Here is a 13,948-nt window from a genome sequence, read left to right on the forward strand (position 1 = left end):
TGCGACGCCTCTTTAATGAAAGCTCACACACTCATAATTACTAGGTTGGGGTGACTAACCTGCTACTGATGTTATATTTTAGCTGCTTTTAAATTATTATTTGTTAGAGGTGCACCAATCGAGTGAATAGACACCGGAACAGGCCACTATTTTGCTCCAAATGTCTGTGTTTTTTTGGTAATTCAGTCGATGTCTGATCTGGACTTGCACATAAACTAAGAGGCTGTTTAGACGACAGCTTACTCAACCAAAAGATGTGCTTCACTACAGCGGAATGAACCGCTAACTACTTTCACTATGTTTTACGCAGTAAATGCCCTATAGCACATGTCTTTGGACTCTGGGGGAAACCAGAGCACAATTAGGAAACCCACACCAACAGGCGGAGAACATGCAAACTCCACACAGAAATGGCAACTGGGCCAGCGGGACTTGAACCAGCGACCTTCTTGCTGTTTAACCACTGTTAAAAGAAAAGCCTGAGTGTGAACTGACCTTTGCGGATGCCGGCGTAGCTGCTGCTGAGGCCGTTCCTCTTCTTGCGGTGGCGGTATAGCCAGATGCTGAACACCATCAGGATGATCCAGCAGGCGGCGCCGATGCCCGCGATGAAAGCCGGCTGACGCACCACGTCTGAGATCTGCTGGGAAATGGTGTTATCGTCGTCCAGCGGCGGCGGGAGAACACGGCCAGAAGAGTCTGAAAAAAACACACAAGGAGAACATGACTTCTGATGACAACCACAGCGCTGGTGCAACCATTACTGCTGATGATTTTGAAAGGTAATAGTCTGTAATCCCAATTTAGTGTGACAAGTATATCAACATATTAAATAAAATATAGTTAATAAATATAATATAATGGTACATTAATGTAAGTAAATTAATGTAATTCAAAGATAAAGTATGCTTGTTAAAAAGAGTAATATGCTCATTTGCAAGTCAACAAAAAAGATCAAACAAGCTTTTACACATTATTATTAAAATATAATGTATTAACAGTATAATAATAATATAATAACATATTATATATATATATATATATATATATATATATATATATATATATATATATATATATATATATATATAATAATGTAATGCCTGTTGTTAGAGACCCCTAAAACCAAAATATGATCTTTTAAAATGTATAATAGGGGCTCTTAAATATTTGAGGTTATATTACCTGTATAAATAAACAATAGAAATAATAAATTATTTCCAGAGGCAATGCATTAAAAAGACAATTATTATCATTTAAAATAATGTTTATAATTATAACCCGCAACCAACCATACTTCTACAAAAGTGATCAAATTCTAGTTTCATCCAGGCGTTTTTGATAACGCAAATAATTTTCCCACTTACTGATGTCATAAAGCAAGGTTAGAGTTTGAATCCAAAGCAATAACAAGCAGTTCTGGGCTTTTTTATATATATATTATGCAAAATATGAATTATGAATGACAAGACGCAGTCTGCAAGAACTGCAACCAGCAAGGCTTTTATTTTTCACATTAAAGAGCCCCGAAAGAAACATCATTCTCTTGACTTCACTCTTTTCCTCTCTCTCGGTTTCATGTGGGCGTCGCTTTCATCTTTTCCACCGTGTTCAGTATTTGTGTCAGTTCTTCAGGTTCTCCTGAAGCTGCGGTGTGTGTGTGTGTGTGTGTGTGCTTGTCTATTGTTTTGGATGTGACTGTGGCTCCGCTGAGAGGCCTGAACAGCACCGGTGTGGAGGATGCAGAGATGCAAGAAAGCCCACGGTGTGACAAACGCTTCAGAGAGCAGCATCCTCTGCTTCCAGCGGTCACAGAAACACACGGAGGAGAATTCAACATCAGTCGCTGTATCCTTTCATTCATCTCACACTGACTGCACTTCTGTAAAACCCCTGCCTGAAAATCTGCAGCCGAGGTTACAGTTCAGTCACGTACTTACAAACACCATTCAGGGTGGAAAAACTATTAGTATGACCTGAAATTCAATAGCTAATACTGATTCAAAAGAAATAGCCACTACACCAGTGCAAGGTGTGAGGTCAGTAAGATGTTATTACATTTGCTGCATTTATTTTTTTGATTGATTGATCTCTTACGAAATATTTTGAATATATTTCAATGTAATATTGATTTACTATGAAATATTGTTTTTTTTATTATAAAATGTCATATATGCCTGTGACGCAAAGCAAGATTTCCAAAATTGCTCTATTCTTTAGTGTCGTATGATTTTGTTTTAGTGGTCAAGGAACATGTCTTATTTTTAACGTTGCTGTAAACATTTGTGCTGCTTTATATTATTGTTTGTTTATTTAAGCAACAAACAAAAGAAAATTGATCCATTTAATTGAAACAATAACAATAGAAATATTAATAATAATCCTTAATATTAACAAATTATTACAAAACTAATATGGTTAGTTAATTATTATTGTGTGTTATTCTATTATTACTTTAATATAACATAATTATAATTATTATTATTCATTCAGTTTGGGTTTAGTCACTTTGTTAATCTGGGGTTGCCACAGCGGAATGAACCGCAGCGGATGCCCTTCCAGCCGCAACCCGACACTGGGAAACACTATTATAATTATTTGAATATAATATTATATTATTATCATTGCTGGGCAAAGATTAATTGCCATTAATCGCATCCAAAATACAAGTTTTTACATAATATATATCTGTGTATTAAACATATTTATTATGAATATGTAATACACACTCATACATAAAGACAAAACTATTAAAACTAAATATTTACAGATATTAAAATGTAGATATCATTTGTATCATTATATCTAAATATAAATAAATAATTTCTCAAATATATGTGTATCTTTATATATGCAATAAATATACACAGAACATCCACGTCCATTTTCTTTTCGGCTTAGTCACTTTATTATTCTGGGGTCACCACAGCCGAATGAACCGCCAACTTATCCAGCTTATTTTTTTATGCAGCGGATGCCCTTCCAGCTGCAACCCATGACCGGGAATCAACCATACACACTCATTCACACTCACTCACTACGGACAATTTAGATTACCCAATTCACCTATAGCACAAGTCTTTGGACACAAGATGCAAACTCCAAACAGAAATGCCAACTGAACCAGCCGGGGCTTGAACCAGCGATCTTCTTGCTGTGAGGCGACAGCACTACCCACTACGCCACCGCGCTGCCCAGAACATCCACATATATTATGTTAATACAAACTTTTGATTTTTGGATGCGATTAATCTTTGCACAGTAATAATTATTATATAATACAATCATAATCATTTTAACAAAAGACACTGCTGCTCATGTGAAGAAATAAGTGTTGTGTATCATTACATATTTCAAAAGATCCCTGCACAATTTGAGAATTACAATAAAATAGACTGCAATGTCAAGCATTGCTAGAATTAATAATAGAAAATGTTAGTGGTCAATTGGCGATTGATACAATTCTGGTCCTTATAACTATTAAAAATCTTGCTCTAAATTTGAGAATGGCATCACTTTAAATCAAAGTTTGTAATCAGTTTTTCGTAAGGCAGCAGGATTTCGAAATACTATGTAATTTTTTTATTCACTGTAAACTTCCCTCTGCCAGCAGCGTGATTGGCATCTTATTAAAAGCAGATCTGCATAACCGGATGGTCTGTTATCCACTGGCACAACACTCACAATCACCTCCATTCAGCTCAGTTTAACCACCGCCACCGATGACTGCAGGCTGAACAAGTCAAAGCTGGAGATTCATGGAGAAATCCACTCTGAGGACGATTAAAGGCTTTGTAAAACTGCACTACATATGACGTCTCCTGTATTCTCGATGACTCTGATAAGGTTGTTTTTGTAAATTACATACTTTTCAGTGTGTAACCACAAGGCAAGTTACAACCATGCCATTCACAAGTGTTTCAAAGCCAAGGCTCAAACAAAATGCATTATCACAAACCTTTCCAAAAGGGTGATAGAAAGGCCTTGAAGCTGGAATGTGTTTGTTGGATTTCTGTAACCTGTTAACAGCAATATCAACCATTCATATTGTGTTGTCCTGGAAATAAAGTACCCTGAGATTGGCTAATATTAAGCAAAAGTATGGCTGTGTAGAAAACACCTTAGTGCTGTTAATATGGCTTAAAAACCTTTATTCAAATTTCTTTTCTAATTATAAGCCTATACTTCAAGGGATCTCAGCAAGGATCTTTTTTATGTATAGTAGACATTTAATAGATGTCTAAAAGACGTCTAAACTTAGAAGTCTTGGCTAAAACCAGGCTAAATTTGGGCTGTCTGTGAAAATCAATTAGACATATAAGAATAGCCCAAAACTAGACATAATGCCATCAAATACACACTTCGTAATCTGTCTATTTGATGATTAGTCTAGTTTTGGGTTATTTGTAGACGTCTATTAGATCTTCATCCTTAAAAGACCATTAAAAACGCATCAGTTATTTTTTTTCCTCCACATTTCTTCCAAGTGTCTCAGTATTAGTGGAGGTCAGTGTACTGGCATTGAATAACAGCAGTCAGACAGGGTCAGCGGTCTCTGTTAATCAGACTCACCAAGCTGGAAGGACGTAGGGTCGCTCTTGACCCCGGGTCCGGCCCCAGTGCCTGCTGCCACCTCTAGCCTGTATGTGACTCCTGCCACCAGACCAGGAATCAACACCGAGTGTGTAGAACCATCCACTGTGCGGTTGATGTGGTATCGGCTTTCATTACCAAGACACCAGATCTGAGGGAGGATCAAAGAAAACATGACGAGCGGTTAGCAGATAATAAAACATTATTTATGCTGGATAACAAGTCGGTTGGGGAAAGAGTAAGCCTTTTAAAGTGATACTAGCATACATTACCCACCTAATAGTCTGAAAAAAGCCTTAGCATTCTTTACTATTATTTTTTACCACATTTTAAAACAAGATAAATGACTTTAATATAAGCAAATTACATTAATAAATGTATAGAAATCATATAGAGCCCATACAAACCTTTAAAAAATAATACTATTTATAAGTGCATTAAATTATTTTATTTTAAAATGTTAAGCATTAAAGCAGAAAATATTGTTAACATCACAGAAAGCATACACACCAAAAAGTGTATTTAAATCATATTATTATTGTTATTATAATTAGCATTATTATTATTAATAACAATCCCAATAATAATATTAATAATACTAACACAGATAACATAGGAAGCATACACTCCGATAAGTGTGTTCCAATTATTATTATTACTAGCATTGTTGTTATTATCTTAAAATTTATTATTAACAGCAATAATAATATTTATAATATTAACAACACTAACACATAAAATATAGCAAACATACACTCTGACAAGTGTTTTCAAATCCTTATTATTAGCACTTTTATTATTATTATTAACAGCAATAATATTTATAATAATATTAATAACACTAACACATATAATATAGCAAGCATACACTCTGACAAGTGTGTTCAAATCATATTATTAGCGCTATTGTTATTATTAATATTATTTTAACAGCAATAATAATAATTATAATATTGATAATAACACAAATAACATAGAGAGCATACACTCCGACAAGTGTGCTCAAATCATATTATTATTAGCATTATTATGTTATTACAAGCAATAATAATATTTTTAATAATATTAATAACACTAACACATATAATATAGCAAGCATACACTCCAACAAGTGTATTCAAATTATTAATATTAGCTCTACTATTATTATTATTATTATTAACAGCAATAATATTTATAATAACAAAAATAACATTGGAAGCATACACTACGACAAGCGTGTTCAAATCATTTTATTATTATTAATAGCATTATTATTATAAACAGCAATAATATTTATAATAATATTAATAACACTAACATATATAATATAGCAAGCATAAAATCCTACAAGTGTGTTCAAATCATTTATTATTAATAGCATTATTATTATAAACAGCAATAATATTTATAATAATATTAATAACACTAACATATATTATATGGCAAGCATACACTCCGACAAGTGTGTTCAAATTATATTATTATTAATAGCATTATTATTATAAACAGCAATAATATTTATAATAATATTAATAACACTAACATATATTATATGGCAAGCATACACTCCGACAAGTGTGTTAAAATTATATTATTAATAATAGCATTATTTTTATTAACAGCAATAATATTTATAATAATATTAATAACACTAACATATATTATATGGCAAGCATACACTCCGACAAGTGTGTTCAAATTATATTATTATTAATAGCATTATTATTATAAACAGCAATAATATTTATAATAATATTAATAACACTAACATATATTATATGGCAAGCATACACTCCGACAAGTGTGTTAAAATTATATTATTAATAATAGCATTATTTTTATTAACAGCAATAATATTTATAATAATATTAATAACACTAACATATATTATATGGCAAGCATACACTCCGACAAGTGTGTTCAAATTATATTATTATTAATAGCATTATTATTATTAACAGCAATAATATTTATAATAATATTAATAACACTAACATATATTATATGGCAAGCATACACTCCGACAAGTGTGTTCAAATTATATTATTATTAATAGCATTATTATTATTAACAGCAATAATATTTATAATAATATTAATAACACTAACATATATTATATGGCAAGCATACACTCCGACAAGTGTGAAGTGTGTTCAAATTATATTATTAATAATATTATTATTGTTATTGCAATTAGCATTATTATTATTAAAACAGCAATAATAACATTTAGAATTAAAAACATTAACACAAATAACAAAAGCACATTAAAGAATTAATACAAATATTTAGACAAAATAATTTTTATATAAGCATAAATTTAATGCAAAGTGTTGTCTAACAATAATATAAAAACGATAACAAAAAAACTAGGAGTAATTAATATTAGTAATAGTAATGTTGTTATCATTTGCGTCAAAAAACTACTTTTAAATGGTTAAATAGAGTAGTGTTTTGATCAACATCCTTTAAAGACCATTATAAAAGCATCAGATGTTTGTGTGTGTTTGTGTAAATAAATAATGTACAATTGCCCTCAAATTATTTCTTCAAAGCTGGTTTGTAAATCCATCTGTACATCTCCCGTCACCCCTCCTGCACGAATTCACAAGCTATCATGTAGCAGTGAAGTCGAAAGATGTCATGAAAACAAGATTCAGCAACTCCATCAACACTCCCTATCAGCGGTGGACGTCCAGCGTCTCCGTCCTCATGTCAGAGGTCTGTTTTCCCTGAGCAGGAGATGCAGTTCTCTTTGTTTTGATTGGGCGCAGTGAACCCTGCTCTGTTTCCTCCTCTCGGGAAGCTCAGTCAGCCGTGCGTCCAAATGAGCGTCAAAGTGAGAGTGCGGAGCCCGAGATCAGCGACCCCTCACCCTGACACAATCACAGGCCCAGCAGGAAAGCCGTTCACTGGGGCCAAACGTCATATAAGCCCCTCTCTGATCACCTGACTTCCAGCACACACGTCTACACTGACTCCACAGAAGCACGCCAGGAGAAGAAAAGAGCTTTCCAAGCACCTCTTTTTTGGCCAAAGTTAAAAGACAGTGCTGGTGTGCATGCAAGTCCTTAAATAGTTTGACTTAGGGGTATCTATAAGGGGGGAAATATTTCTGAGGTCAAGGGATTTCATTAAGAATGTTGCATAAACATTTTTGTATCAGTATGTTAGTCTTAGAGATATCTAAAAGCTAATATGTTCCTAAACAGTGAAAGAATGTGCGTTTAGAAGATATTTACAATTAGCAGATGCTTTTGTCCAAAGCCATATAAAAATGAAAATTTACTCACCCTTAACCAGATTTTTTTAAAAATTATTATTATTTTTAGAAGACATTTTGACAAATGTCGAAACCTGTAACCATTGACTTCCATAGTTTTTGCTTTTCCTACTATGGACAGTTACAGATTTCAACATTTTTCTAAATATTTTCTTCTATGTTCAACAAAAACCAAAAAACAACTCTGATTTTGAACAAAGTGATGGGAATAATTTATTTTTGTGTGTGTGTGTGTGTAGGTGTGTCTGTGCTTGTGTGTGTGTATCTGTGTTTGCCTGTGTGTGTGTGTGTGAGTGTATATCTGTGCATTTGTCTGCATGTGCGTGTGTGCGAGTCTGTGAGTGGTCTATGTATTTGTGTCTGAGTGTGTGTTTGTCTGTGTGTGTGTTTGTTTGCGTGTGTATCTGTGTGTTTGTCTGTGCGTGTGAATGTGTAACAACAAAAAACAACTCTGATTTTCAACAAAGTGATGTGAATAGTTTACTTGTGTGTGTGTGTGTGTGTGTGTGTAGGTGTGTCTGTGTTTGTGGCTGTGCTTGTGTGTGTGTATCTGTGTTTGCGTGTGAGTGTATATCTGTGCATTTGTCTGCATGTGCGTGTGTGCGAGTCTGTGAGTGGTCTATGTATTTCTGTCTGAGTGTGTGTTTCTGTGTGTGTTTGTCTGTGTGTGTGTTTGTTTGCGTGTGTATCTGTGTGTTTGTCTGTGCGTGTGAATGTGTAACAACAAAAAACAACTCTGATTTTCAACAAAGTGATGTGAATAGTTTACTTGTGTGTGTGTGTGTGTGTGTGTGTGTGTGTGTGTGTGTGTGTAGGTGTGTCTGTGTTTGTGGCTGTGCTTGTGTGTGTGTATCTGTGTTTGCGTGTGAGTGTATATCTGTGCATTTGTCTGCATGTGCGTGTGTGCGAGTCTGTGAGTGGTCTATGTATTTGTGTCTGAGTGTGTGTTTCTGATTGTGTTTCTGTGTGTGTTTGTCTGTGTGTGTGTCTGTTTGCGTGTGTATCTGTGTGTTTGTCTGTGCGTGTGAATGTGTAACAACAAAAAAACAACTCTGATTTTCAACAAAGTGATGTGAATAATTTACTTTTGTGTGTGTGTGTGTGTGTGTGTGTGTGTGTGTGTAGGTGTGTCTGTGTTTGTGGCTGTGCTTGTGGGTGTGTATCTGTGTTTGCCTGTGTGTGTGTGTGAGTGTATATCTGTGCATTTGTCTGCGTGTGCATTTGTGTTTGTGTGTGTGTGCGTGCGAGTCTGTGAGTGGTCTATCTATTTATGTCTGAGTGTGTGTTTCTGCGTGTGTTTGTCTGTGTGTGTTTGTCTGTGTGTGTTGGTCTGTGTGTTTGTCTGTGCGTGTGCATGTGTAACAACAAAAAACAACTCTGATTTTAAACAAAGTGATGTGAATAATTTACTTTTGTGTGTGTGTGTGTGTGTGTGTGTGTGTGTGTGTGTGTGTGTGTGTGTCTGTCTGTACAAAGTCTTTAACACTAAAATTAATACTAAGATTTTTTTCAAATATGGTTTCAGGGGAACTTTAACCAAATTAAGACATTCCTAAAGGCTTTGGAGAAATAAAAAAAACTGTGTGTTGTCATTAGAAAGTGAGGGTCTTCAGAGGATCCTGAAGTTTTCCTGAGGCACAATGTGGCAGGAAAAGAAAAGGTTACTAGAAAAGTGATTAGCCAAAAATCTTCCTCCGCCCAATTTAACAAGCATGAAATTACTCAGTGGCTTTCCCTGCTACTGCCTGAAAACATTTACCTGGGAAATCAACTGGGACTGAGCGGCTCTTCCCGTCAGCCGCAGCATACAAACTAACTGCTGAAACACCACAAAGCCATTAAAAGCTGAGCGCCTGAGAGGAAGAGCGTACGAGATGGGCTCTGTTATCTTGTTTGGACATGAAAAGGAGAATAAATAAGGAGAAAGAATGGAGAGGAGCTGGGAAATTGTTGCTGGAATTATATTTGCTAGTTTGAGGATGACTACAAATACAAAGCAAATGCTAAAAGACCCACAGTGCCAGTAAAAATGATAATCCTCAGACATAATAATCTGAAGAAAAGCAACGCAGCATGTTTATAAAGGAACAATTTGGTTGGGGAAAAGCATGCCGTGTACAATAATAAAATGCAAAACCTGCTGCATTATATTTGAAAGAAAACAAATACTTCATAACATTATATGCATATATAATTTAAGAGCATAAATAAAATATATAAACGGTACTCAAATAACAAAACCAGAATAGCACAAGAATAAATAGCTAAAATATTATTTTAAATAAAATAAATTAAATTAAAATTAAATAAAAATGTATTTGTATTTCATTTAAATTCACATAGAAAAGAGCTACTTTAAATTAGTGTAGCATCTAACAATGTAACTTTTCATTTATATCTATTTATCGTTATTATTTTAGTGTTATTTATTTTTAATAGTTGACTTTAATTGTTGAATTATAAATGTGTATTTATCTTTTCATATACAGCAAGCTATATATATTTTTCTATTAATTTTGATTTCATAAATTAAAGAGATTGCCTAATTGACTTCTTTATTGTGTCAACATTTACATTTATATGACCAAATTTACATTCATACATTTTCTTTTCGGCTTATTACTTTTATTAATCCGGGGTTGCCACAGTGGAATGAACCGCTTTCTTATCCAGCATATGTTTTACGCAGCGGATGCCCTTCCAGCTGCAACCCATCACAGAGAAACATCCATACACAGTCATTCACACACATACACTGTGGACAATTTAGCCTACACAATTCACCTGCACCGCATGTCTTTGGACTAAAACCGGAGCACTCAGAGGAAACCACGCAAAGCCAGGGAAAACATGCAAACTCCACACAAAAAGGCCAACTGACCCAGCCGGGGCTTAAACCAGTGACCTTCTTGCTGCGAGGCGATCATGCAAACCACTGCGCCACTGTGACGCCTGACCAAACATTCATTCATTCATTTTCTTGTCGGCTTAGTCCCTTTATCAATCCAGGGTCGCCACAGCGGAATGAACTGACAATTTATCAAGCACATTTTTACGCAGCGGATGCCCTTCCAGCCGCAACCCATCTCTAGGGAACTAACCAAACATGTGTTTGTTTATTATTATTTATATTTCTTTTATCCATATGTATGGTTTGTACTGTTTATTTGAGGGAAAGAGAGAGACAAACTTCTAGATTGTTATAAATGCATCATTGTAAATATACTGATTATTATAAATAATTATTATTGTTTTATCCTAAAATGTTGATTGTTATATGTACAGTTTATTCTGATCTATTATTGCTTTTACTGCTACTATTTACCGTGCTTCTCTGTTTTTATATATAGTGTAAATGTTCTTTTTATTGTAAATTTTATAAATGCTTTGCCAATATATTTGTATTGATGCCACTAAAGCAATTTTTGAATCTGAGAGGAAGACAGTGTTTCTTTCATTCATTTAATAATTCATTCCACAGCGGAATGAACTGCCAACACCTTTTTTTAGACATTTTTAAGACCATTATAAATAAAATTTTAGACTTATACAGGGCTAGAATTTGTTTTTCAAATATCCCGGCTAGAAAAGATTTCTAACCTGTCAAAAAATGATTACAATTTAACACATTTAACAAAACAATGATAATAATTAGCTTGAACATTGTATTACTATTTAAATATATCGAATTTCAAACCCTATAACCTTTAATAAGAATAGAACAAACTGGAATAGCTGTCAATTGTGTCAGTATACAAAATTAATAATAATTTAATAATAAAAAATATCAGGTTAGTATCCTCAGCCGTAAATAAATGGAGAACTTTTAAGCAAATGTTACTGTCGGGAAAGTAATTCAATGCTACTTTTAAATGAAAAGTTCTATTGTGGTGAATTGTTGGGGATTGTATGGGTGTTAATGGCCAGATTGGGTAGCTACTGTATACATGAACAAATGAATATTAAGACCAGTTAAAACAGGATTTAAGACCTACAACACAACATTTAAGTAGATTTAAAATGTTTTAAGGCCTAAAATTTTGCTTTTAAGATGCAAGACATTTCAAGAATTTTTAAGATCCCGCGGAAACCCTGGAGACAGAGATGTTGGTAATTATATAAATATTCCCAATATGAGCGCGTCTGAGGTTGTAGTAATGCCCTTTATGAACCACTAGGTGGCAGCAAGTCACAACACCAAAATTCCCCTCAATGAAAATCCTCCCATTAACTTACCCGCTAAACTCCCCTCATTCATTCAGAAGCACACCATATTCTGAATGGAGCGTGTAACTAAGTAAATATATTTTCTCTTTCTCTTCCTATTTCCTCTTTTACTCCAGCACTTCATTAAGCTGAGTTTTTTCGTGTTCCCTTTGTCTGTTGTGTTTGGGTTTTACCTTGTACTCCTGCACAACGCCGTTCTGCTCCTCCTCTGGCGGCGGTTGCCAGGCGACCAGGACTGCTGTGCCGTTGTCTCCACTTCCTGTTACGGTGACGCCTCTGGGAGCAGCGCTGGGAGCTGAAAAGAAAACACAAATTAAATTCTACACACCTTACAATATCAACCTGCATTTGTGGATAATTACGCCTGATAAATTCTAATATACATATTTGATATATTTTTTAAAAATTCGACATTTATCATAATTTAGAAGAAAAAGTATAATTATATTTTAATTGTAATTTAATTATTTATAATTGAATTGAAAAAAGTCACAATAATAGCATTTTTGCATAATTAGACACCATAATATTTATTGTTAATCATAAATTACTAATTTCTAATTTATTTCCCAATTCGACGTGAATAACATTTGTTCAACACATTTCTAATCATAATAGTTTTAATAACTCATCTCTAATAACTGATTTATTTTATCTTTGCCATGATGACAGAAAATAATATTTGACTAGATATTTTTTAAGACACTTCTATACAGCTTAAAGTGACATTTAAACGCTTAACAAAGTTATGGTAATTAGCCCCTTTCACACAGTAATGCCGGTAAATATAGGGAAATTTCCGGAACGACTTTACCGGTAAATTCAAAAAAGCGATGTACACACAGGTGAGGACGTTATGGAATTTTTTCCGTAACAGACCATTCACACATCCAATCCAAAATACCGGTAAATTCTGACATCAATAACCAGAAATGAGTTTTAAACGGCTGCGCTTGTATTTGTAAACATTTGACTACATCACAAACTCTGTGGATGGATCAGTATTGTGAACAACATCGATGAAAACATGTAGAGGAACACTTTCACATCGAGATGTACATGATATGTGTGTGTGCTGGTGCTCACAGGCTGCTTTACGTGCCCACACGACACGTCAAGCAACTGAAGGAAGAGTTTAAAGGTAAACAAACAATGGCTTATCATACGCATCTTATTGATAATTATTTACACAGTCGGCATTGAGAAGGAACATAGAAACGTTATCAGACTAACATCTAGCAGTTAAATGTGTCTGGTAAAATACTCAAAGGCTTTTATTCTCATAAACCGTGTGGACCTGAATGCTACTGACTGTTCTGATTGGCTAAAGTAGACATCTCACGTCAGCACGTTCTAGATGTGCACGCGCTCTTTCCGCCAATCTTCCTTTTGCGTTCACACAGTGCAGCATTCCAGCAAATTACCGGTAATGTTAGTTACAGAAACATCTTCTGATGCACAACCTTGGACACATCATCAGTGTTGTTTCCTGGACTCACAGGGTGTTTCGGGTCTTGCAACCGACACCCTCCTCCAGGCGACCCGACGGAGGATGATCAGACCCCGGCCTGTGTCCAAGTGGCATGCTACTGCCCCCACCGTTCTCCCCTCTACAACCAGAGCCATCTAGATGCTTTCTCTGCTGCCTCCACGTTGTTACTTATGGCTCTTCTTGGGTTGGTGCCTGTTATTCCAAGTGTCCAATAGGCCTTGCTCAGGGTGTACCTGCAAATCCCCTACTGCCCACTTCCACTGGCATGCACCAGGTCCTCCATCCATTCATCCGACATTGCTCCACTAGCTCTTGGTATTTTCCCCTCTTACTCTCCCGAGCCTCCTCCATCCTCTCCTCCCAAGGCACAG

General features: G+C 34.9%; 1 protein-coding gene across 17 annotated transcripts in view; it reads right to left on the minus strand.

Moving 5' to 3' along the window:
* The window catches only part of robo1 (roundabout, axon guidance receptor, homolog 1 (Drosophila)), a 553,775-nt gene that overhangs the window by 44,708 nt on the left and 495,119 nt on the right, over positions 1-13,948 (minus strand). For all 17 annotated transcript variants that reach the window (XM_087282423.1, XM_087282421.1, XM_087282414.1 and 14 more), the window contains 3 exon segments: positions 12,259-12,380; positions 4,573-4,744; positions 496-699 (listed from right to left, as the gene is read on the minus strand). In XM_087282423.1, the coding sequence (XP_087138549.1) occupies positions 496-699; positions 4,573-4,744; positions 12,259-12,380 (498 nt within the window).

Source organism: Danio rerio, chromosome 15, assembly GCF_052040795.2.
Source record: "Danio rerio strain M-AB ecotype USA chromosome 15, GRCz13ab, whole genome shotgun sequence".
NCBI classification, from domain to species: domain Eukaryota; kingdom Metazoa; phylum Chordata; class Actinopteri; order Cypriniformes; family Danionidae; genus Danio; species Danio rerio.